The 22,460-nt window shown below is 41.1% G+C and overlaps 3 protein-coding genes and 1 long non-coding RNA gene across 4 annotated transcripts; all 4 read left to right on the top strand.

The window, feature by feature from the left end:
- The first annotated feature begins 5,458 nt into the window (after positions 1 to 5,458).
- Positions 5,459 to 7,047, top strand: LOC133500443 (uncharacterized). The gene is made up of 3 exons (XR_009794899.1): positions 5,459 to 5,490; positions 6,614 to 6,670; positions 6,972 to 7,047. It is a non-coding gene; the product is annotated as an uncharacterized LOC133500443 (long non-coding RNA).
- A 260-nt stretch (positions 7,048 to 7,307) lies between these two features.
- cnr2 (cannabinoid receptor 2) lies at positions 7,308 to 8,387 on the top strand. The gene has a single exon (XM_061818868.1). It carries the CDS (start codon positions 7,308 to 7,310, stop codon positions 8,385 to 8,387), a length of 1,080 nt encoding a protein of 359 aa, XP_061674852.1.
- A 1,865-nt stretch (positions 8,388 to 10,252) lies between these two features.
- LOC133500325 (akirin-1B-like) lies at positions 10,253 to 20,952 on the top strand. Its single transcript, XM_061818867.1, has 5 exons — positions 10,253 to 10,593; positions 17,215 to 17,361; positions 19,830 to 19,958; positions 20,079 to 20,187; positions 20,889 to 20,952. Exons 1-5 carry the CDS (start codon positions 10,386 to 10,388, stop codon positions 20,950 to 20,952), a joined length of 657 nt encoding a protein of 218 aa, XP_061674851.1. The 5' UTR covers positions 10,253 to 10,385.
- A 66-nt stretch (positions 20,953 to 21,018) lies between these two features.
- LOC133501357 (akirin-1-like) lies at positions 21,019 to 22,309 on the top strand. Its single transcript, XM_061821058.1, has 3 exons — positions 21,019 to 21,178; positions 21,299 to 21,370; positions 22,237 to 22,309. The coding sequence occupies exons 1-3, from the start codon at positions 21,034 to 21,036 to the stop codon at positions 22,245 to 22,247; spliced, it is 228 nt and encodes a 75-aa protein (XP_061677042.1). The 5' UTR covers positions 21,019 to 21,033; the 3' UTR covers positions 22,248 to 22,309.
- The last annotated feature ends 151 nt before the right edge of the window (positions 22,310 to 22,460 follow it).

Raw genomic sequence — 22,460 nt, 5'->3', positions numbered from 1 at the left:
GAGACCTTCACTGGGGAACGTCCTGTTGTTGTTGACTTTGAGGACAAAGGCTCAACAGGACATTGTGAATGCAGGATTTCACAAAGAGTACATCAGGGACAACTGTCAAAAAAAAAAAAAAAAACCTTTGGAGACTACATAAATGCCTCAGGCTCTAATTTTATTTGTAGATCATAGTTCAGTTCACCTGCAATTGGCTGGGAACCAGTTCACGGTGTACCCCGCCTCCTGCCAGAAGATAGGTGGGAGAGGCGCCAGCACTCCCGTGACCTTTGTGAGCGTAAGCGTCTCAGAAAATGGACGGATGGGTTCAGTTCACATGTGGTAGTCGGGGAACAAAGTGCAAAACAAAACATTTTCTTCAGTGTAACCAGGAACAGATTTAATAACGCTTCAAAAGGGGGAAAGGTGACAAATATTAGCCATACATTTCCCAAGTTTGAATAATCTACAAGAGTTTGAATATTTTTGTTTTCATAAAAGAACAACAATCATAGTTGAATAGTAAACAAGGACAACAGTAACAGTTGTGACAGAAGCATTATGAATTCCATAAAAACACCAATGGCATTTGTTGAGCTCGGTGAGGCTGTTTAAATGCTGGCCGGAGTTCTGCTTGCGTCATTACGCCGTAATTCCCGGCCTACACAGCGCACCTGGTTATCAGCCTCACCCAGTACATTTGTAAAGGAAATACCATTTGGTACATATACGCCACAGCCGTCTAAAAGCCGCAAGTGCCCACATTGAAACCGACATTGAAACATGAAATATTTGCAAAGAAAGGTACACAGAGAGTTTAACGCTAGCACCCTGGTGCTAACACTACCGCCGCCGCGCTAACATGGCCGGTTAAAAAACATACTCGTAAAAATCACAGAGACACGCCAGTAACAAGCTAGCGCAGTGCTAATAGGGCTGGACCGGTAAAAGTCACTTCCTTGGCACATATTCCACCAGTCTCACTCTTACCTTTCCCGCTCCAGTGCCCCCTTGCGGCCGTTAGAAAAAATGCACAAATTAGACGCATCACCGCATAAACCGCAGGGTTGAAAGCATGTGAAAAAAGTCGTGGCTTGTAGGCAGGAGATTATGGTACTTATTTTGGTGCTGCGCTGGGTTCATTTCATTAACATACTGCCAGATCAATATCTCGAGCCACGACGTCTGCTCGCCAGAGGCTGAGCTGCACTGTTTATGTTTGCGGAACAGATGCGATGAGAACGAAGGGCAGGTACTGTACTTACTACTTGACTGTAGTTCCTGTCCCTGACCTATATTACAGTGTGGGAATTTGTTACACCCTTTACCTTGTAGTGACTGTTCCAGACCGCAAAATTCCAAACCCATGTATCGCCAACACCCTTTGATTGCGTGTTGCGGTTAGTCGTGAAAAATGGATTGCACATTTGCAAAGGATGAGAGTTTTGTAGGTTCGAAATGACAGGTAGGCGTGTATACAGCTACTAAAAAAAATAATAGCTTGGGGGGGAACGTAATCCTCTCAGAATGTAACAAAAGATCCACGCACGTAAGTCAGGGGTGCTAAATGTGTCGATGTACCCGTCAGTGCCAGCCACGGCTTCGGACGAGGTGAAGCCGTGCTTCGGCGAGGGTGGCTCGTTCCTGCGCAGAGCTGGGGTGGGTCATCGTGACGCCAAGCCAGGCCACGGTGGCTCGTCACAGCGCTGAGGTGGCTCGTTCTGGCACCTAGCTGGGGTGGCTCATCGCTGGCACCTGAGTACACTACATACTGTCATACATACTGTCTGGGAGTCTGTTGTTAGTTAGAATTGATCCACATATCATCTAAATATGGCTCGAAACGATATTCCCCCGGTCACTTCACTCGATTGTGAGATGTTCTCTTCTTTGAAAAGAGTTTCCGTGCCCCAGAATAGGTGGCACAGCCTTTTTTCACTGGCGAATGTCCTGGTGTGACATAATGAACAGAGGATGTAGGCAATATGGCTACCACTTGTTTGTCAAATGAGACTTCCGCAACTTTGTCCATAAATGACACGCTCTCAGCTCATATTTATTTTTTCATCTGGACAATAATGTGAATAATGTTATATGTGTTTTTCTTTACAATATCTATTTTAGAATGTTTATAGGCATGACACTTGACCTTTAAAGTATATGTTTTTGAAAATGAGGTTATAATATCTGTATGAACAACGATGTCTTCTCTATATTCAACATAAACGGAAATGCTAATACTCCTTTTCCCACTGAACAGGATCGCCTCAGCTCAGTCTGATTTTGGGCGGTGTGTGTTACATTCCAAAATGGTACTGCGGGAATGCAGACAGTCAAAATGAGACATGCTAAAAAAAACTGTTTTTAAATGTATGACTGTGATGTTCTCTTATTGGCAAAGGTTATCCGAGAAAAGTTCGGGCAGCTGGAAATTTGAGACTGAAATCCAATAGCGCACATGAATCTGTTTAACCACCACTGGTGACCTGTGCAATACCAGATCAGCATGCTTGAGAGTCTGGACTCGTACCAAGTAGAGCCACGGTGAAGCTGAGCAGGGGTGAAAAACTTTCCGGTGCGATGATTTAAGGTGGCCTCCCGGGTCTGGTTCCTTTCAGCTGTGCTGTGCGAACCGCTGCCAGTTGACCGCAGATGATAACTCATGTTTTGACCGTGTGACATGTGCCCTGTGATTGGCTGGCAACCACTTCAGCATCTATCCCACCTCCTGCCCCGAAGATACCTTGGATAGGCTCCAGCATTCCCGCGACCTTTGTGGGGATAAGCGGCTCAGAAAATGGTTGAATGGATCGTGTAACCTTGTTTGGATGCAATTTGACACTTGTTACTTACTATAGATGTTTGTTCTTAACCATCTTGTAATCTAATAGTCAAATACAATAAAATGGGGATTACCGTAATTTCTCGAGTATAATATGTCCTGAAGTATAATGCGCACCCCCAAAGTTGACCTAAAAAAAATCAGGAAAACCCTTCTACCAATGTACAATGCGCACCACTAATTTGCTGCTACCCATATGCTAAAAATGTTGGGAATCATCTATATTTATATTATGTTAGGTTTGCACTAGTATTGTTTTTAAAAAAATAATAAAAAAATAAATTAAGAAAAATAATCATTGTGCATGTGCTGATATAGTGGTGATATAATCTCAGGACAGGCCGCAGGACACGCTTGTCCTGGTCCCTGTAACTGCCAGAGCAGAATCCTTCAACCAACTAAAATAAATGCTCAATGATAGCATAACATTTTATTAATACTGTAGATAACAAATATTACAGTCTTAAATGATACCCACATGAAGCAATTGAGGCGAGCTATCGTTGTTTCGGACTGCGGCGCTACTTTCTGGTTGGCGGAGTCATTGGCATGAGCGATGACACATTTCTTTTAAAAGCAGCCGTTGTAGTCGACATTTTTTTGTTTTGTCAAAGTTTAAGTTAAAGTAAACTCACGGGCAGTCGTTTTTCATCTTTGGTGCAGTAGCAACAAAGATGCTACGCTAACTATCTAAAATGCAAGGTCCCCGAGGGGGTCATAGAGCTCAGGTTGGTTTATATTACCATAATAAATATAAATGTGTAACATAAGACATCGAATATCATATCGAAATGTATACGACTATACAATGTGATTGTATTTATTTTTCGTCCATACCTAAATATAATGCCCTCTATTAACTTTTTGAAAATATTTTTGGAAAAATGTACGCATTATTTTCGAGAAATTACGGTAATTCTTTGCGAGTAGCGAGCTGGCATTTTGTTTATGACGTCATTGTTAATGTCATTTAATACATCTCTGAATTTGATGGAAGATAAATGAACATTTTTAAGCAAATAATGAACTAATGTGTATTTTGTGATTCATGTCGCGTGGTGAATACTCAAAACTGATCGAACATTGAGGCCATGCTTCATCCTCATTAGACTGTGTAGGCAAAAACAACCCCAAAAAAGATGACAAATTCTATGTCTAGGATGTGCGATTCTGATCAGGGCCCATTTTGGTGAATTCCCTTGGATGAATTTCCCAAAGTATGAGCTCTTGAATCTTCCCGAAGTAGACATTTCAAACTAAAATAGCAGAGCTCCTGTTCAATTTTGGACATGGGTCCTTCAGACATTTTATTGGGGGGGTCTTGGGTCATCTTGTGAGAGATACATCTACCCAATTTCATGTGAGTTTGTGAAACCTGTCATGGGAATTATTTTTTTCTTTGTAACATTCTGAGAATCCACGAAATGATTATGAAATTTTGACGTCATGCTCCACCTACATTAGATGGCATCAGTGAAAAGGTTTCGCAATTGAGCGTCTCTGATCGTAGTCCCAATTTGGATTCATTTGGTAAAATTGCATGGGAGGAGTTCCACAAAATACAAACCCTGCAATTTTCTCAAAATGGCATCTTCATACCAAAGTTCTTCCTAGATTTGTAAACTATTCTGTGTGTCCGCGCATGTGACAATGGAAATGAATGACAATCAAAAATGTGGCTGCGCTAATAAACCATAATCCATATAAGCAGCAGTTCACTTGGTGATGTAACCAAACCCACCAAAGTAGGCACTTTTACAAGCTTTGTGTGCATCGCTGTTCTGTTTAAATGCCGCTCCCCTCGACTGGGGGAGTAAAGTTGATCTGGTAACTAATCCGCCCTCAGAGCTCGGAATGGGCAGGGCGAGGGTGAGGGTTTGAATTAGTTGAGACTCACCTGTAATCATCAACAAATTTTGCCTTTTTTTTTTTTTTTTAACAGCGAAACCCTGCTATTTGTGGTGGAGGCAAATACCCAAAAAAGTAATTGCTGCTTAACAAAAAATGAGTAGCATTGCTCATTTCAATAGTTTAAAATGCAAAACATTAATATAACTGGGTGGCATGGTGAATCAGCTGGAAAGCGTTGGCCTCACAGTTCTGAGGTCGTGGGTTCAGTCCCGGACCCACCTGTATGGACTTTGCGTGTTCTCCCCGTGCCTGCGTGGGCTTCCTCTGGGCGGTCCGGTTTCCTCCCACATTTCAAAAACATGCAACATTAATTCGACACTCTAAATTGCCCCTAGGTGTGATTGTGTCTCGATGTGCCCTGCTATTGACTGGCAACCAGTTTGGGGTGTAATCCGCCTCCATTGACAGCTGGGATAGGCTCGTGAGGATAAGTGGCAAAGAAAATGGATGGCTGGATGCATAATATAACTGCTAATTTATTAAAATTTTGTTTTAGAAAATGGCTCACAGATTATTTCATTTAGAAAAAAATACGCTCTCGTTACATCTTCCGTGAGCAACCCAGGCTGAACCAAGCTTCTCAAATCATCCCACAGAAATCTCTCTCTCTCTCTCTCTCTCTCTCTCTCTCTCTCTCTCTCTCTCTCTCTCTCTCTCTCTCTCTCTCTCTCTGCCCCCCCCCACCCCCAATCTCTCTGTCCAGTTCTTGATTGCTCTCCTCCATCACCGACCTGCAACCGGCACACGAGCGACAGGTAAGCCCCTGCGAGGTTCATCAACTGTTAGGCATGCTGATGTAATATTGTTCCGCAATGCTTTTCGGAGTTGTCGTCATGATGTGATACAGACGGAAAACCACTTTGTGCTGAGCTCGTTGAATATGAAAACAGTAAGACGGTGACTCAACGTCATATTTTAGCCGTGAAATGGGGATGTCCATTGTATTCCTATTAAATAGGAAGTTTGCAAACTCAGCTTTCCCGTAACTGGAGAACTTAGTTTGTAATGTTTTTCCTTTTTTTCTTTTCTTTTTTTTTTTTACACAGAAGCATTTATATGTTTAAACAATATCATTATTTGTTGTGTATATGGATTTCATGGACACATTATACATATTGATATTTCAGTTTGCGTGTAATTTAATGTTATACATTTCATTTTTCCTATTTGGTTTGTATTTATATTAGACTAGATTAGATTATATTTCTAAATAAATTCTGATTTGATATATTAGTATCATACACATTGTGTTCTGCATTTTTGTTGGATAAATATTAAACATTATCATATTTTATTATTTACAAGATTACATAATAATTTATTCATATTATATAGTATTTTATTCTAATGTATACATTTGCCTGTTTTTCTTATATAGAATACTGTACATGTATTGTTAATATGCTTGCAAATTTGTATTTATAGTTTCAATATTTTTTTATTATCACCTTCTGATTAAGAGTACCCCATGTGTCCACCAGGGGCTAGCGTTGTCAACACAGGCCAGGAAGCGTTGCTCTTTTTTTTTTATTTAAAGATTGACAAAAAAGAGTGAGTGAGTGAGTTTGGTGTCTCACACACAGATATATATATATATATATTTTTTTTTTTGGTGCTGTATGTAAACTGCTTTAAAATGACATCCAGGCCATTGTCTCGTGTGTTAAGAGCCGCAATGTTCGAGACGCTGTCTGTTCAGCATGAGGCTGTAATGATCATTATCTGTTTGCTCTGAGCTCCAAATGACTTTCCACCTCGCTTTGAAAATGTCAATGTTCCCTCTCAGGTCTAAGTTCAATATTGACAGAGAGGACACGTAATTGCATTTTCTGCTTATTATTGTTGTTATTATTTTTTCCCCCTTCCCTCCCCCGGCAGGAAGCATCTGCTCTTTATTGCTGTTGAAGTGGAAAATGTGCTCATTGCGTCCATTAGGTTTGACATTTTCTTCTATATATATGACAGTGATAACGTGATTACTTTAGCGTCGGAAGTCTGTCCAGGCATATTTTATCGTCAATTTCGCAACTTCCATACTACCTCCCAAAAATCTGACACAATTCTGTCATATTTGATGTGCAATGTAGAAACTATTCCATAAGCTGGCAGCCATTTTGGAAAATGATCGACATCTTCATATGAATTGATAAATACATGATGTTCTCAATTAAATGGGTCGCTGCACATTCCGGTTCCTAACTTCCTTCTCTGCGTTTTCTCCGTTTTTGTCCTAAAGCGATATGAAGACACTCGTGTTGGTGGTGCAAAGGTAATGCGCTAAAATGGAGGAATGGGAGGTTGCCGCTTCTTTCGGACTCGCCCAAGTCGAGGAAAACTCATCGGCTCCATTGGGTAAGGACTGGGAGCTGTCCTGGTACCTGTCACAGGTGACTTTGGGGCAAGAACCATCATACATCCTTAACTGTACGTTCACCTATCATGCCTGGATCTGGAATGTATCCCCCGTGATAAACGGGGGTTCACTGTATTACCCAATTTATCGAACCAGTATATAATACTTCGTAACGTCGCAAGTTAAGTCATCAGTAGATACATGTCTTGGTTTCACTTAATGCGTACTGAAGACTTCCTCCCAGTCAACAGGTCCTGCGAACACCTGGAATGCTACATGGTCCTGATCGCCGCAGAAAAGATGGCCATCGGTTCCATCTGTTTCCTGGCCGGCCCCATCACCTTGCTGGAAAACGCCCTGGTGCTGGGCTTGATCGTGGCTACGGCTTCTTTGCGTCAGCGTCCTTCCTATCTCTTCATTGGCAACCTGGCGCTGGCTGACATCTTCGCTAGCTGCTTCTTCACCACCAGCTTCCTGGATTTCCACTTGTTCCGGCGCTGCGACGGCCCCACTGCCTACCTCTTCAAGCTGGGCGGGGTCACCATGGCCTTCACCAATTCAGTGGGCAGCCTGCTGCTGACTGCCTTGGACCGCTACCTGTGCATCCACCGGCCGTCCAGCTATAAGGTCTTGCTGACTCACCGCCGAGCCCTCCTGGGGCTACTCGCCCTCTGGAGCAGTACCGTCTTTATCTCATTGTTGCCGCTGATGGGCTGGACATGTCCCACCGGGTTGGCCTCCCCTTGCTCTCGCCTCTTCCCTTACATCAGTCGGGGCTACCTGGCCTGCTGGACCAGTTTCATCCTGGTACTTCTCGCGCTCATCCTGGGGTCCTATGTCCTCATCTTGTGGAAGGCCCACCGCCATGAGGCCTCCATAAGCATCCTCCAGGGGACGGCAGGGCCAGGCCACGCACGCATGAGGATGGACATCCGGCTGGCGCGCACCTTCAGCCTGATCCTGCTAACCCTGGTGGGGTGCTGGCTTCCGGCGCTTTCCTTCATGCTAGCCGACGTGGCTGTGGTCCTGACGCGCACCCAGCAGAGAGCCTTCGCCTTTTGCAGCACCCTCTGCCTCCTCAACTCAGCCATCAACCCCCTGTTGTACGCCTTGCGGTGTCGAGAGCTTAGACTCGCTCTGCTGCACCAGCTCAAGGTCCTCAGCCAGGCTGCCAGGTGTCAAAAGGCCCCCGCGGGGGATTTGGACCCAAGACCACCGATTAGAGGGAACTGTAGTACTGTGGAAATGCCCAGAAACTCTCAATTTTTCTCCGTTTCGGGAACAATGGACAAACAGTAGCTGGATATTAGGACTCTTAAAGGCACTAAGTAGTTGCTCACAAGTAGTATTTTCTTCTCTGGAAAAAATTAAGAGGACCTCAAAGTCAAGGTTGGACTTTGCGGAAAAGGCTGCTTCCAGTGTTCGGGGCACAATTATTGAAATGTTTACAGAAAATGACATCAACACTTCACTTGCTTTGGATTCCAATGAAGATTTGTTGGTATCAAATGATACATTTTGGTCTCGTTTTTTTCCCCCCAGAGCTCGCTCGCCATTTTGAACAAGGATACACAGCAGCACTCCTAAAGTTGACACGTGACACATAAGGACTACTGTATTTTGTTTAATTAAACAGGCTCACCTGTCTTGTCATGTCATTATCCAATCTGCTTATCCTCACAAGGATTGCGGGAAAGCTGGAGCCTATCCCAGCTAGCTTCGGGCTAAAGGTGGACTACACCGTGAACTGGTCGCCAGTCTGTCATCAATCGACACCATCACTGAGCGGGAATCGATCCCACGCTGCCCGCACCAAAGGCAGGCGTGTGTGCGACTACACCACGGGTGTCAAAGTAATTTTTGGCGCGGGCCACATTATACTTACGATTTTCCTCAGAGGGCTGTTATGACTGCGAATCCATGGAAATCTTTCGCCTCATGATATTTACAGATGAAATTAATGAATTGGTTTTGAATCAGAACTCAAGCGTAATACGTTTTTCAACTACTGTTCATGTTTGGTATCACAAAAATGCTTGCAATATCTCAACTTTATTTTATGACATGACAATTTGAAATGTTGTCACACAAAAATCACGGAAGTTGATATACATGATTTGCCTTTGCGGGCCACGTAAAATCATGCGGCGGGCCAGGTCTGGCCCCCCGGGCCTCGAGTTTGACACCTGTGCACCACACCATCAGTGACTCACAGGCTCACCTCAAAAGTTAAAAAAAAAATCTATGAAGTTTGAAATGAATGGTGCTTGACTGAATCCTTGAGAGATTGGAAAAATGTTGATTTTGCCATGAAATGGAGTAGAATAAAGACTAGCAAGTTTAATTGTGATGATGTGTTATTGTATATATTTTGCCTCTTATTTGTGGTACAATATGATGTATTTTCTTTCTTTTCAAAGTGTGACGACGTGAAGATGGTTGTAGGTGTACGGCTCCACGGGAGCTTTGAGTTGTGTGTATTTAGGTGGGCGTGTGGGGGGCATTGATGGTATCTACACATGAATGCCAGGCCTCCACAAAGGCCCCTATGATGAGGGGGCTTTAAATGGGGCACATGCCAGGACGAAAAGACTGTTGTGTGCGTGCACGTGCGTACATACTACTGCACGAGAACATTCTTTTGTGAAATTAGTTAGGCTCAGGGCAAAATCACAAAACTATTCAATGACCATGACATTTCAAGTAAAAAGTATAATTTGTGGCGATAATAGCTCTGTATTTACTTTCAAAAATACATCGAATCGCCCACCCTGCCAACCCAAACACCACGTGACCATATGGTGACGACACAGCGACCGCTCGCTTAAGTTTGACGTCACACATTTGACGTTTACGTTAACTGCCACCGACCTGACCACCTACACTTTCGCCACAAACCGTCTAAATAGTTCGACTTCATCGCAAACCATTACGCTAATCGTAGGGGGGTGTATAAAATAATGTAATGAAAACAACACCCAAAGTCGTATGGGAATTTGTATTTCCCTGAATACTAATAATAAAAGCAACAACACGTATTGTTCGAATACACACTGTAAATTAGAGTTAGTAGTAAGAAAGAAGTGGCTACAATACGACAGGTCCACCCCCTCCCTCTGTCGTTTATTTGGTACGCTCCGCCATTGTGACGTTTTAAAAATTCAGCAAGCTCATTTCGCTTCTGGTTCTCCGAGGAAAAGAAGAAAGCGAGCTCGAAGCCCGGAAAGGACGCCCGACACCGACATAAACACGCCGTCTCGTTTCTGGTGCTTACACGTCCAATTTCTTCCGCCGACGATGGCCTGCGGGGCGACGCTAAAGCGCTCGATGGAGTTCGAGGCCCTCCTCAGTCCCCAGTCCCCCAAGCGGAGACGGTGCAACCCCCTACCGGGGACTCCCGGCACTCCGTCCCCGCAAAGATGCAACAACCTCCGGGGCCCCGTCGACGGCCCGACGCACTCTGGGTCGCCGCAGAGCGTGGCGGGCGAGAACAGACTGACGCCAGGTATGGTTTAATTCGAATTTATTCTTTTTTTTTCGTTTGTTTGTTGTTGTTGCCGTTTGTGGGGTGGGTTTCACAGGAGCGAAGGGGGGTTTGGGTGGAGTGGTTAGCTTGAATGGGGGTTGGAGGCTAATGCTTCGCTTGGCTAACATCCGCGAAGGGGAATGTCGTCGCTAAGTTATTGTTGATTTATGGCCTTTATACACTCGTGTGTTTAATTAAATATCATTCGTGGCCCAATATGTAAAATACGTCACTATGAAAGCAAATTTATGTTCGCTTCAAATGGCGATTTCGAAGTTTGGAAAAAAAATGCACTTATTCATGTGGACATCGCGTCCCCTTTCCCTCGGCGTGATGTTAAACTCGTGTGTCGTCCTATAAGATGTTACAAAATGGCAGGTGGAGGTTGAACAAATGGCAGCAGGCTCATCATTGCAGGCCGCTTGTTAGAAACTGGCACAATCGTTTTGGATTGAGGTGGTGGTGGGGGTTGCCATTATTCCGTTCCTCCTGAAGGTGGGAGGGCATTGTTCATTTCCTTAATGCCTTCGGGTTCACTCTCTCCCTCCTCTTTGACGAATTGAGCTGCAGAAATAAGAATGAAAGCAACAGACAGGACCTCACATCACCATGGAGATTCGTCGAAATGGTCGTCCGAACGTTGATTGCGTACTCCGCCCATGTTAAATGGCAAAGGCAAGAAAAAAAAAAGCTTTGCACATCTCTCCAGGATACCTGCTTCCAAATGAGGTGCATTTGGGTCAATCCCCGTGCCATAGTTGGCTTTTGGCACAGGCCATTCAGACTTTGTCGTGCTCCCCATTATGATAGACATCCCCACCCAATTTTGGCAATTGATGAAATTGGTGTCCAGTGCTAAATATTGTTTTAACTGTCCAAGAAGCCTCAAAATGATCAAACGGTAATGATGTTCTCTGGGCTAAAACTTCACTGTAGAAACTTTACATCACAATGAATTGGGACAAAATTCACAAACGTCTTATTAGTGGGTAAGGAAAGCAATTTTCTTTTTGGATTTGTTTAATCTTTTCTCTTTTCAAATCACAATTGACTTGGATTTGGTTACTTTTCATGTCAAAATGCTGACCTGTGTACCCTTTAAAATAAAAAGCTACAAGCTTAAAACATGAAAGTTATTTGCATATATAAACAATTTGATATCCTAGAAGAGTACCAAATAATGATTTTTAACAACAGTGTATTGGGGTCCTCATGCATTGCCTTTTATTTCATAGTTTTGTTGTAAAGAACCTCAGAGTTAAAATGTTCATTTTCGTCAATGCTGCCGCCTGCTAAGAAAATGGATGTTCATAATTTCACCCAGCCCCCCAAAAGAATCAAGATTTGGGACTGTGTTTGCTCAAATTCAATCTATGTCCAACCACAGGAGTGAGATTGTGTTCTGGGAGGCAAGAGTCTTCACAATGAGCCTTAACACGTGACCTTTGTTCTATTACTATTGCATCTGCTATTTTGTACCATACAATCAGAAAAGGGATTCATCACTGTAAAGTTCCTTTTCCTGTTCGGTGGTCAACTCCCTTTTCTACTTCTCTTAGTAATGACAGAAAGCCAAAGCCATATGGTTTCAAACTGCCCAAGTCAGACCTGGCTGACCACATGCTTTTAGGCCGACACAGGGAGTGGTGCTTATCTACTATGCAGCATGCAAGTTGTGTGCGCTCACACAGCTGTTTTCTCAAAAATACATCATATATTTCCGCTCAGGGAGAAGTGTCATTCCAGTTAGACGTTTCTTTCCTTGGAAGAGTTTCTCAAGTTTCATGAAAATCTCCATGATTTGACATTTGTACCTACAAAATGATGGAAATTGTTTGATAATGGTTACTTTGAGCCAGTACGATATAATGGGATTACAAAGTATGGTCAGTGTTTAGGCGACATGGCAGATGATTAGCAAATCTACAACACAGTTCTGAAGTTTGGAGTTCGCCTCTGGGCTCCCCCCTATTTGTGTAGCATTTCCATATTCTCCCCGTGCTTGTGGGAGTTTTCTAACAGTACTCATGCAACTTCTTGCATTCCTAAAACTGAATTTCTTTCCGACCTCCTGAATTCCACCAACACTTCTTTCCATGAGCAAGCAGAGTCTGAGGACTCTCAGGTGGCCTCCCTGATCTCTGGGGATGAGGTCACCCATGTAGTTAGAAAGCTCCTCAGTGGCAGGGCCCCACGGGTGAATGAGATCCACCCGTAGTTCCTAATGCTCCGGGTGTTCTCGGGCTGTCCTGGTTGACACGCCTCTGTAACATTGTCTGCCTGTCACGGACAGTACCTCTGGATTGGCGGACCGTGGTGGTGGTGGTCCCACTTTTTAGGAAAGCGGACGTGATGTATTCAAACTATTGGGGAGCACACTCTTCAGCCTGCATGGTAAGGTCTGTTATGGAATTCTGGAGGGGCAGTGTGGTTTTTGTCTTGGCTGTTGGACAATAGACCAGTCCTACATCTTCAGTCAAGTCCTCGCAGTAAGTCAGATTTGTTTCCAGTGAGCGTTGGAGTCCACCATCTGTGCCCTTTGTCACAGATTCGCTTCCTAACAGAATTTCTAGGCACAGCCAAGGTGTTAATGAGGGCAGGTTTTGGTTTACTACAGTGTTATAATAGTATCGACGACACGACTGTAGAAACTAAACTCCATTGTAAACTGATTACGAATTGCATGTGCAAATGGTGTCAAGTTGCATGGTTACCTCCTCTACAATATAACTATTATTGCATGATGATCATGTTACCTTTGGCAAAATACTGCCCTATCATCAATTTACTCTGACAGTCTAGTGCTGTTATGATTGTACCTTAGAGACCCCTGTCCATAAAATTACTAAAAATATTTTGTCTAAACCACTAACATGCAAATTTACAGGTGTGCATGATTAGGAAAATAATTTTACTCATAAACATTACATCAATGTTGAATGCAAACTATTTGTGCTTTAATTATACAGCAGAACTGTATTAAAGTATACTGTACTTGAAAAGCAAAAAATGTACTTAAATTGGGGGGGGGGGTGTTCCAGTCTAAGGTTTAAATTGGCAATATGCATGACTCCATTCTATTTGTATTTCATATTTTAATTATAAATTTTATTTATATTTACTGATGCATTCACGCAACACAGAGTTCCAGAATTTTACCCAAACTACTGACTTTGTTCAAATTAAAGCATCGGTCTTTGGAATTTTCTTGTGTGTTCTGTTACGATCGACATGTCCATCAAATATGATATACGTTTTGAAACGTCTTTCAGGGGTTATTTTTCTTCTGCCCCTTGGCTGTCTTGAGTTACAACATGGCAGCTGCAGATGTGATCTCAGCATAGCAGGTATCAGTCTAACAAAGATGGCCCTCATGGAAGTCTGTGGTTATTAAGACAGGCCTATCTCTTGGAATTTTGTCCAGGAATGTTTTTGTTTAGCTAATTGTTAACTGTACCAAAGCGCCACCCACTCAGCAAATCAGACAGACAGACAGCCAGTCGGGAGGGTTGGATTTTCTTGGTTATTGCCCTGCATTCAAGTCAGAAATCAGGCACACATCAGACCTCAAAATGTGTCATGCAAACAGTTGCACTCCAGTCCCCTCCGAAAGTATTGGTCCGGCAAGGTCAATTACATTATTTTTGGTGAATACTAAAGACATTTGGGTTTCAGATCAAAAGATTTGAGACAGAAGTTCAGAATTCCAAGTGTTATTCCATGGTATTCCATTTAGATATGATAAACAACTCACGACAGAGCACCTTTTTTGAGCAATCTACTTTTCCAATGAGCAAAAGTTTTGAGACAGATGTGACTAAACTCAAAGTGAATAGCATTTAATATTTGGCAGTATAACCTTTTAATATAGTAAATAACAGCGTCAAGGCTGCAACCCATTGACTTCACCAGACTATTGCATTCTTCAGTTGAAATGCTTTTCCAGGCCTGTGCTGAAGCTCCTTTCAGTTCTTGTTTGTTTGAGGATTTCTCCCCTTCACTCTCCTTCAGGAATTAAAATGAACGCTCTATTTGGCAGCAGTAATGTTTTGAGTAATGCCTAATATAAAGTGGAGCTTCTAAAGTCGAACGCCAAACCATGAAACTGTGACATTGGAAGGAATCTAGCTGTACAGTACAATGAGAGGATGATGTTCCATTGCCCTTTTTTGAAAGAGAATTTTTTTCTTGGAATGTTAACAGTAAGATATAGTCACTCTCATATTGCTAGTGTATCGCCTGAAAAGAACCAGAGATGCTATCTAAAAAGTTAAAAACACAATGTTCCGATGCAGCTGCAGCTTTTCTAAACCAGAATTTTCCAGTTCCTAGAATGTTAATGCTAACATGTACTTGGTGGTATGATAATTGCTAGCATGGAAATGACAGGTGACTAGCTGACAGCACAATTTCACCCTGCTATAAAATAACACTATTCTGTCACACTTTCTGATGCAAATTTCCTTTTTCCTGGAATGCTAACAATAGCATAAACCCCAGAGCATATGGAAAAAATTTTACCTCTAAAACTGGGGGCAAAAAAACATTCCCTTACTCTTTCTGATGCTGAACTTTGTAGTCTCTGTATGCTAATGATGCCGTGTAGATAATGGCATGAATTTGATTAGGAAAAGTGGGTGTCGGTAAGAAAACGGCACAATTTGATCCTGCTAAAACATGAAAAACAACCCAGTGTTCCTCTGCACCTTCTATGACACAGAATATGCCAGTGTTTTGTATTGCTGTCTGGTGTAAAACATGAACTAAGATGCTAGTCAACAAACGTCATAATTTTACTGTGCTTTTTCCAGTTTGTGCTTTTTTTTTTTTTTTTTTTTTTTTTTTGACAGAAATGTTTGTTTCCTGGCATTGTAACAAAAACTCACAGCAAAAGATGGCTTGTTAATTTACTGAAACTTGAACAGAAGCATCATATACCTGTGGCTCCCACTTTCATTCACTCACTCACTCACTCACTCCGCGTCCCTCCGTCCGAGCCTTTAAACTCTCATTTTGCCATGTTACCCCGTAACTCTTGGAACGAAGTGTCTGTGATTTGATTGCTCAGCCTCGCAGTTGTTACCAAGCAACACCCTGAAGTTCTCTCGCTACTTACTAATGAGGGCGCAGTGAAATGTGTGGTGAAATCTTAACCTTGTTTTTTTTCATTTTATTTTTGAATGATCTTGTATTTCGTCATGTAACTTGCAGTATGTTACTGCCACAAATGCTTCCTTTGCCTGTCAGCAGCTGATGCCCGGGTTAGAGACCCCCACCCAAGACAAATGCGGGGTTGTTTTTGTTGGTCACACTTTGAACCCAGTTCATGCATAGAACCTTCAAAATTTAAAGGCAACAGAGACTGAGCCATTATTGATAGTTTAACACACATAATACACACAGCGGTTGAAATAAATGTTTGTCAAGTTTTCTCAAATATATTGCCAAAATTGCAACATTACAATTTCACCATATGTTTGGAGCAACCCAAATAAGTAATACATGCATTTCAAGTAAGTTGAGCAAGTTCTGTGTAAATGTGAAATGTCACAGAGGGGAGAGTATTGAACACTGCCACTGGTTTATAATACTTTTTACAAAAGCCTTTGTTTGCAGTGACCGCTTCCTGATCCCACCTGTAGGAGATTCATTGCTCTAATTTTTTTTTTCTTTCACATTCCTCCACACAAGCAGTTGGCAAACTTTGATGCTTCTGTGGGCTTTTTTTATGGACTGTCAGTTCTTTCCAGAGGTTTTCGATTGGATTCAAATCAGGTGATTTGCTGAGCCAATCTAGCAGCGTTATTTTTATCTCTTTGAAACCAGCTGACAAGCTTAAATATTTTTAGAGGCCCAATGATTAAAAAAAAATGACATAGAACATGAAAGGTTGGGGGGGAGCATGTTTAAACTTGGATCCTGCCAAGCATGTTTTGACACATATCTAGGGCTGCACCAAATGATTATTTTACTAATTGATTAATACCCCCCCCCCCCCAATTGTCTGGATGGGAAAATTTCCATCACTACTAAAAAAAATCAATTTGGTTTCATGGACTAAAGATCTCAAATTGTGATAATTCTGAGAATTTGGACAATTTTAAGTTATAAAAGGTCTAAACTATAATCAAAATAGGGAGTTTAGTTTTTTCTTTATTACACACGGACCCTCCAAATTCAAGAACATTCTATCATTTCTCCAAATTAAAACAAATTGAGCCTGTATTTTTAACTACAAATACAGCTGGGAAAAAATGTAAACAGTTGCTTTTCCAGAAACTGTGAAGGGGGCTATAGATGAGGCTCCCCCCCATTTGCTTATCAGTTTGTTTTTCCAGGAGCTTTCCCTGAACTTTGAACTTTTGAAGACAACACAGTATTACAGATGTATACATTTTCAGTTTTCTCATTACGCTATTGTGAACAAAATGTGGCCATCCATTGATCTGTTTAAAACTTTTACTCGTGAAAACGCAGCTGCTTGTAATGACATCAGTGACTCAATGAAGTTCACAGGTGCTTTGTCGACAGACTACAATGAGAAAAAGAAAAATATGTCTGTCAGAGAACTGACTTTTTTTTTTTGGTTTGTTGCCACAGAGCAGATCTTCCAAAACCTGCGCCAGGAGTACAGCAGGATCCAGAGGCGGCGGCAGCTGGAGGGGGCCTTCAATCAGACGGAGGCCTGCGGACCCTCCTACCCAGCCAGTCCCTCTTCATCCTTGCATGCACCTAGTTCACCACCAGGTAGCAGAAGACATTTGTCCCAGCATATATACAGTCTTATCTGCCCCTCTAGAAATTCAGTTGCTTTTTTTTTTTGGGGGGGGGAGGTTATTGGAATTCCTGATTTCACTCCTGCATTTTATTTATTTTTTTCCCCTAAATCATTCACCACCAGATCTTTTACAACATATTGACTGATCTTTCAATACCCACAGAATGTTGTTCTGTCACCATACAAGCACCAAACCTCCCCAAAAAAAAGTATACTCTTTCACCAGAAAGTTTTCTACTGGTTTCCATTAGTGTTCACCAGTAGAGCATGGGTTGGTTTCAGCCAAAAATTATTAGTAATTTCCGGCCTACAAGCAGAGACTTTTTTTCCACACGCTTTCAACCCTGGGGTTTATGCGACGATGCGGCTAATTTGTGAATTTTCTCTCACGGCCGCAAGAGGGCACTTGAGTGGAAAAAGGCAAGAATGAGACCGGTGGAATATATGTGGCGAGGAAGTGACTTGTACCGGCCTTGTTAGCACTGTGCTACTGTGTTGCTGCTGTGTTACTGGCGTGTCTCAGTGATATTTACTGGTACGATTTATTTTAACCGGCCCTGTTAACGATAAACTCTTTCTGTGTACAGTCTTTCTTTGTAGATATCTGGTTTCAATGCATGTTTCAACGTGGTCACTTGCGGCTTTTACACAGCTGCAGCGTATGTATGTACCAAATGGCATTTCCTTTACAAATGTACTCTGTGAGCCTTGTAATCAGGGATGCTTTGTAGACCGGGAATTACAGTAGTTTCTCACCCCAAAACAACAGGCTTCTTTTGAATAGTAATAAAATGACAATGACATTTTGCTGTATTTAGCTTTTGTGACTCCTTAAACTATTTAAAAAAAAAAAAAAAAAAGACTGTAAAATGTATTAACAGATTTATGACTAAGGCGCCGGTGAGCAATGCTGGCTGGCTGGAGTTGAAAGTCAATGGCTTTTTTTACTTGACATTTGTCATTTACTCCTTGAGGTGGGTAGGAACACGCTATATTTATGCAGTTACATTTACTCTCATAACATTTTGGATAAATTGTACTTGTCAGTTTTAATTTTACTCAAGTATTTATAGGAAGAAACTGAACTTTTCATCAGTTACAATAATCTACATCTCGTTCACTACGTACGTTTATCAATAATTGTATGTGCAGGTCTATTTATTTTGCATTTCAGCACTGGGTGTCGTTGCTCCACATTCACCAATCAAATGGCACAAAGTCACATGGCCCCACAGGGTGTTTGGGCCTTGTGGGCCAATCACTGGGAGTGGTAACTGTCCCATGCAACTTGGGTTTACATTCCAGACTGTGGAAAAACAACAGCTTTAACGCAACATAGTTTTGCCATTGCCCAAACCTGGATATTTCAGCACACCTCTAACTGAGGAAAACATAGTGATAAGGAGCTGTCGCTTTAATTTAGACTTTAACCAGGTAAAAGACCAGTTAAAACATAAGTTACTTTGTAATGGTCACCTGGCCAAGAAGTCAACAAGTTAATCAAGCAAGTTGATTGATCCTTTTTTTTTTTTTTAAATTGAAAAAAAAAGTGTATATATATATATATATATATATATATATATATATATATATTTTTTTTTTTTTTTTTTTTTTTTTAAGTCAGTCAATGCCCCCATCTCCACTCTCGGAAGGATACAAAAATAAATCCATTGTACAAATTGTAGGTCACATTGGTGGAAAAAAGTATTAAATACTTTTACAACCAAAAAAATAATTGTCAAGGGTGTGGTTTTTTAAATTTTATTTATTTAGAATCTACTGTGGCCTTTTTCCTGTTTTTATAATCTGCCTGGTGACTGTACAAAATTATGCTAGCTAAGTCTAGGAAAAGACCTCTTGTGGCTGGATTTGCTTTGATTTGGTTGACATTTTACATTTCAGATTAAATATTATTCAGCAGTATCTGAATTTGTACTTTTTTTTTCTTTTTTTCATTCATACTGATTTAAAAAAACGAGAAATTACGAGTTACTTGGTACTTGTATTTTTTTCCACTGAGTAATTTCCCAAGCAGTTATTCGGGGGACTACTCTTTTACATTAGTCATTATTTTAATGTAACAGCGCAATTACACTATTTGACTGCTCTCTCCAACTCTGTTCACTCCCTTAAGTTATTTTTTTTTTCTCACAATGCCAACTTAATCCTACATACTGTGGAAAAACCTTATAGCATACATATACATGCTGTTAGACAAAGGTGCATATTTTGTATTCTCATTTATGTGACTGCCTAATCTTCTTCTGCTCCAAAGATGTGCAAATTTAAAGTGGTACAACGTCCCCATCTATTTATCTGTCGTCATCACAGTTACGTAGAAGTTTGAATTTAATTTGTTGGCGTATTTTCATGCACATTTGTAAACGGACTGAGTTGCATTACAGAATTTTGAATTTTCGAATGATTGTTTTGTCAGGCCCCTTGAGACGGGACCAGCCCTCGTTCACGCTCAAGCAGGTGAGCTACCTGTGCGAGCGCTTGCTCAAAGATCACGAGGAGAAGATCCGCGAGGAGTACGAACAGATCCTTAACACAAAACTCTCAGGTAACGACGATGATTGCGATACACTTTTTACACGGGAAATGAGGTGTACTTTTTTTGGTAACCCTGTGGTGCTGAGGACATTAAGTTCAGTAATTGATCTGTAGTTTCCCCCCTCCGCAGAACAATACGAATCGTTTGTGAAATTCACACAAGATCAGATCATGCGAAGATATGGCGCCAGGCCTGCGAGTTGTAAGTCGTCAAAATTTTCCCTCCATGTAATTTCCCAGCCTTTTTTTTTTTTTTTTTTTTTTTTTTTTTTTTTTTTTTGTCAGTCAATGCCCCCATCTCCACTCTCGGAAGGATACAAAAATAAATCCATTGTACAAATTGTAGGTCACATTGGTGGAAGAAAGTATTAAATACTTTTACAACCAAAAAAATAATTGTCAAGGGTGTGGTTTTTAAATTTTATTTATTTAGAATCTACTGTGGCCTTTTTCCTGTTTTTATAATCTGCCTGGTGACTGTACAAAATTATGCTAGCTAAGTCTAGGAAAAGACCTCTTGTGGCTGGATTTGCTTTGATTTGGTTGACATTTTACATTTAGATTAAATATTATTCAGCAGTATCTGAATTTGTACTTTTTTTTTTTTTTTTTTTTTCATTCATACTGATTTAAAAAAACGAGAAATTACGAGTTACTTGGTACTTGTATTTTTTTCCACTGAGTAATTTCCCAAGCAGTTATTCGGGGGACTACTCTTTTACATTAGTCATTATTTTAATGTAACAGCGCGCAATTACACTATTTGACTGCTCTCTCCAACTCTGTTCACTCCCTTAAGTTATTTTTTTTTTCTCACAATGCCAACTTAATCCTACATACTGTGGAAAAACCTTATAGCATACATATACATGCTGTTAGACAAAGGTGCATATTTTGTATTCTCATTTATGTGACTGCCTAATCTTCTTCTGCTCCAAAGATGTGCAAATTTAAAGTGGTACAACGTCCCCATCTATTTATCTGTCGTCATCACAGTTACGTAGAAGTTTGAATTTAATTTGTTGGCGTATTTTCATGCACATTTGTAACGGACTGAGTTGCATTACAGAATTTTGAATTTTCGAATGATTGTTTTGTCAGGCCCCTTGAGACGGGACCAGCCCTCGTTCACGCTCAAGCAGGTGAGCTACCTGTGCGAGCGCTTGCTCAAAGATCACGAGGAGAAGATCCGCGAGGAGTACGAACAGATCCTTAACACAAAACTCTCAGGTAACGACGATGATTGCGATACACTTTTTACACGGGAAATGAGGTGTACTTTTTTTGGTAACCCTGTGGTGCTGAGGACATTAAGTTCAGTAATTGATCTGTAGTTTCCCCCCTCCGCAGAACAATACGAATCGTTTGTGAAATTCACACAAGATCAGATCATGCGAAGATATGGCGCCAGGCCTGCGAGTTGTAAGTCGTCAAAATTTTCCCTCCATGTAATTTCCCAGCCTTTTTTTTTTTTTTTTTTTTTTTTTTTTTTTTTTTTTTTGGTGGGCGGGCTTTCCGTTCATTTGTTTTTTGGGTGTTTTTTTTTTTTTTTTTTTTTTTTTTTTTTTTTTTACTTGCAAGGGTTTAAATTAAATTATCTTGTATTTTAATATTTGCATTTTTTGGGGGGGTGCACAAATAAATTTTGTTGTCTAAATGTTGTTTTTCTAATTATTTAATCAGTTTTTAATTCATGTGCCTTTGGTGGGACTAATTGATTAGTTTCTTTTTTGGGGGGTTAATTTTTCAATATTAATTAAACTTTTAATTTTGTAAGTATGTTTTGCTTAATCCTTTTTTTTTTTTTTTTTTTTAAATTAAGAAAAAAAAAAACTGTTTGGTCACCATGGTGGTTGGTGACTGGTAACATCTGCCTCATAGCTATGATGACCAATGTAGAAATCTGAGCTCACCTGTGTGAAGTTTGAATGTTCTCCCTGTGCCTTTATTTTTATTTTTTTCCCGTGGTTATTCTGGATTCCTCCAAAATCTGAAAACATGTATGGTCAATTATTTGAAGATTCCCAATTGCCCGTAGGTGTGAATGTGTGTGCAAATGTTTTATGTACCCTGGGATTGGCTAGCGGCCATTTTAGGATGTACCTTACCGCTTGCCCAGAGATAGTTGGGATAAGCTCTAGCACCCCACAACCTGTATGAGGATAAGCAGTAGAGAAAATATATGTATGTATATATTTTGACAATTTTTTTTTTTTTTGGCATTTTGTGTTGCTTAAAGGCCATATTCAACATGACTGCTTACTTTCTTTTTTTTTGCGTCTTGCCAGATGTCTCCTGAACGCACGACTTGAGATTTCATCTTCAACACAAGATGGCCGCTCTTCTTTGGCCCTCTACTACTTAATTTTTCATTTGTATCCCCCCCCCAGACACACACATACACACACACACACACACACACAGTGCCATGGTTTATCCGCTTTTGATGCAAAACTGTTGCTGCTGGCCAAAACCTCAAAATCTTGAAACGACCTCTGATATGTCGCCCCTG

Source organism: Syngnathoides biaculeatus, chromosome 5 (genome assembly GCF_019802595.1).
Source record: "Syngnathoides biaculeatus isolate LvHL_M chromosome 5, ASM1980259v1, whole genome shotgun sequence".
Classification (NCBI taxonomy): domain Eukaryota; kingdom Metazoa; phylum Chordata; class Actinopteri; order Syngnathiformes; family Syngnathidae; genus Syngnathoides; species Syngnathoides biaculeatus.
The sequence above is the reverse complement of the archived record's forward strand: the minus strand, read 5'-3'. Positions and strand labels throughout refer to the sequence as shown.

Coding starts and splice junctions, on each gene's coding strand:
- cnr2 (XM_061818868.1), top strand. CDS start 7,308: ATGCGTACTGAAGACTTCCTCCCAGTCAACAGGTCCTGCGAACACCTG.
- LOC133500325 (XM_061818867.1), top strand. CDS start 10,386: ATGGCCTGCGGGGCGACGCTAAAGCGCTCGATGGAGTTCGAGGCCCTC. Junction 10,594..17,214: donor CGAGAACAGACTGACGCCAG/GTATGGTTTAAT, acceptor TTGTTGCCACAG/AGCAGATCTTCCAAAACCTG. Junction 17,362..19,829: donor TGCACCTAGTTCACCACCAG/GTAGCAGAAGAC, acceptor TTGTTTTGTCAG/GCCCCTTGAGACGGGACCAG.
- LOC133501357 (XM_061821058.1), top strand. CDS start 21,034: ATGATTGTTTTGTCAGGCCCCTTGAGACGGGACCAGCCCTCGTTCACG. Junction 21,179..21,298: donor CCTTAACACAAAACTCTCAG/GTAACGACGATG, acceptor CCCCCTCCGCAG/AACAATACGAATCGTTTGTG.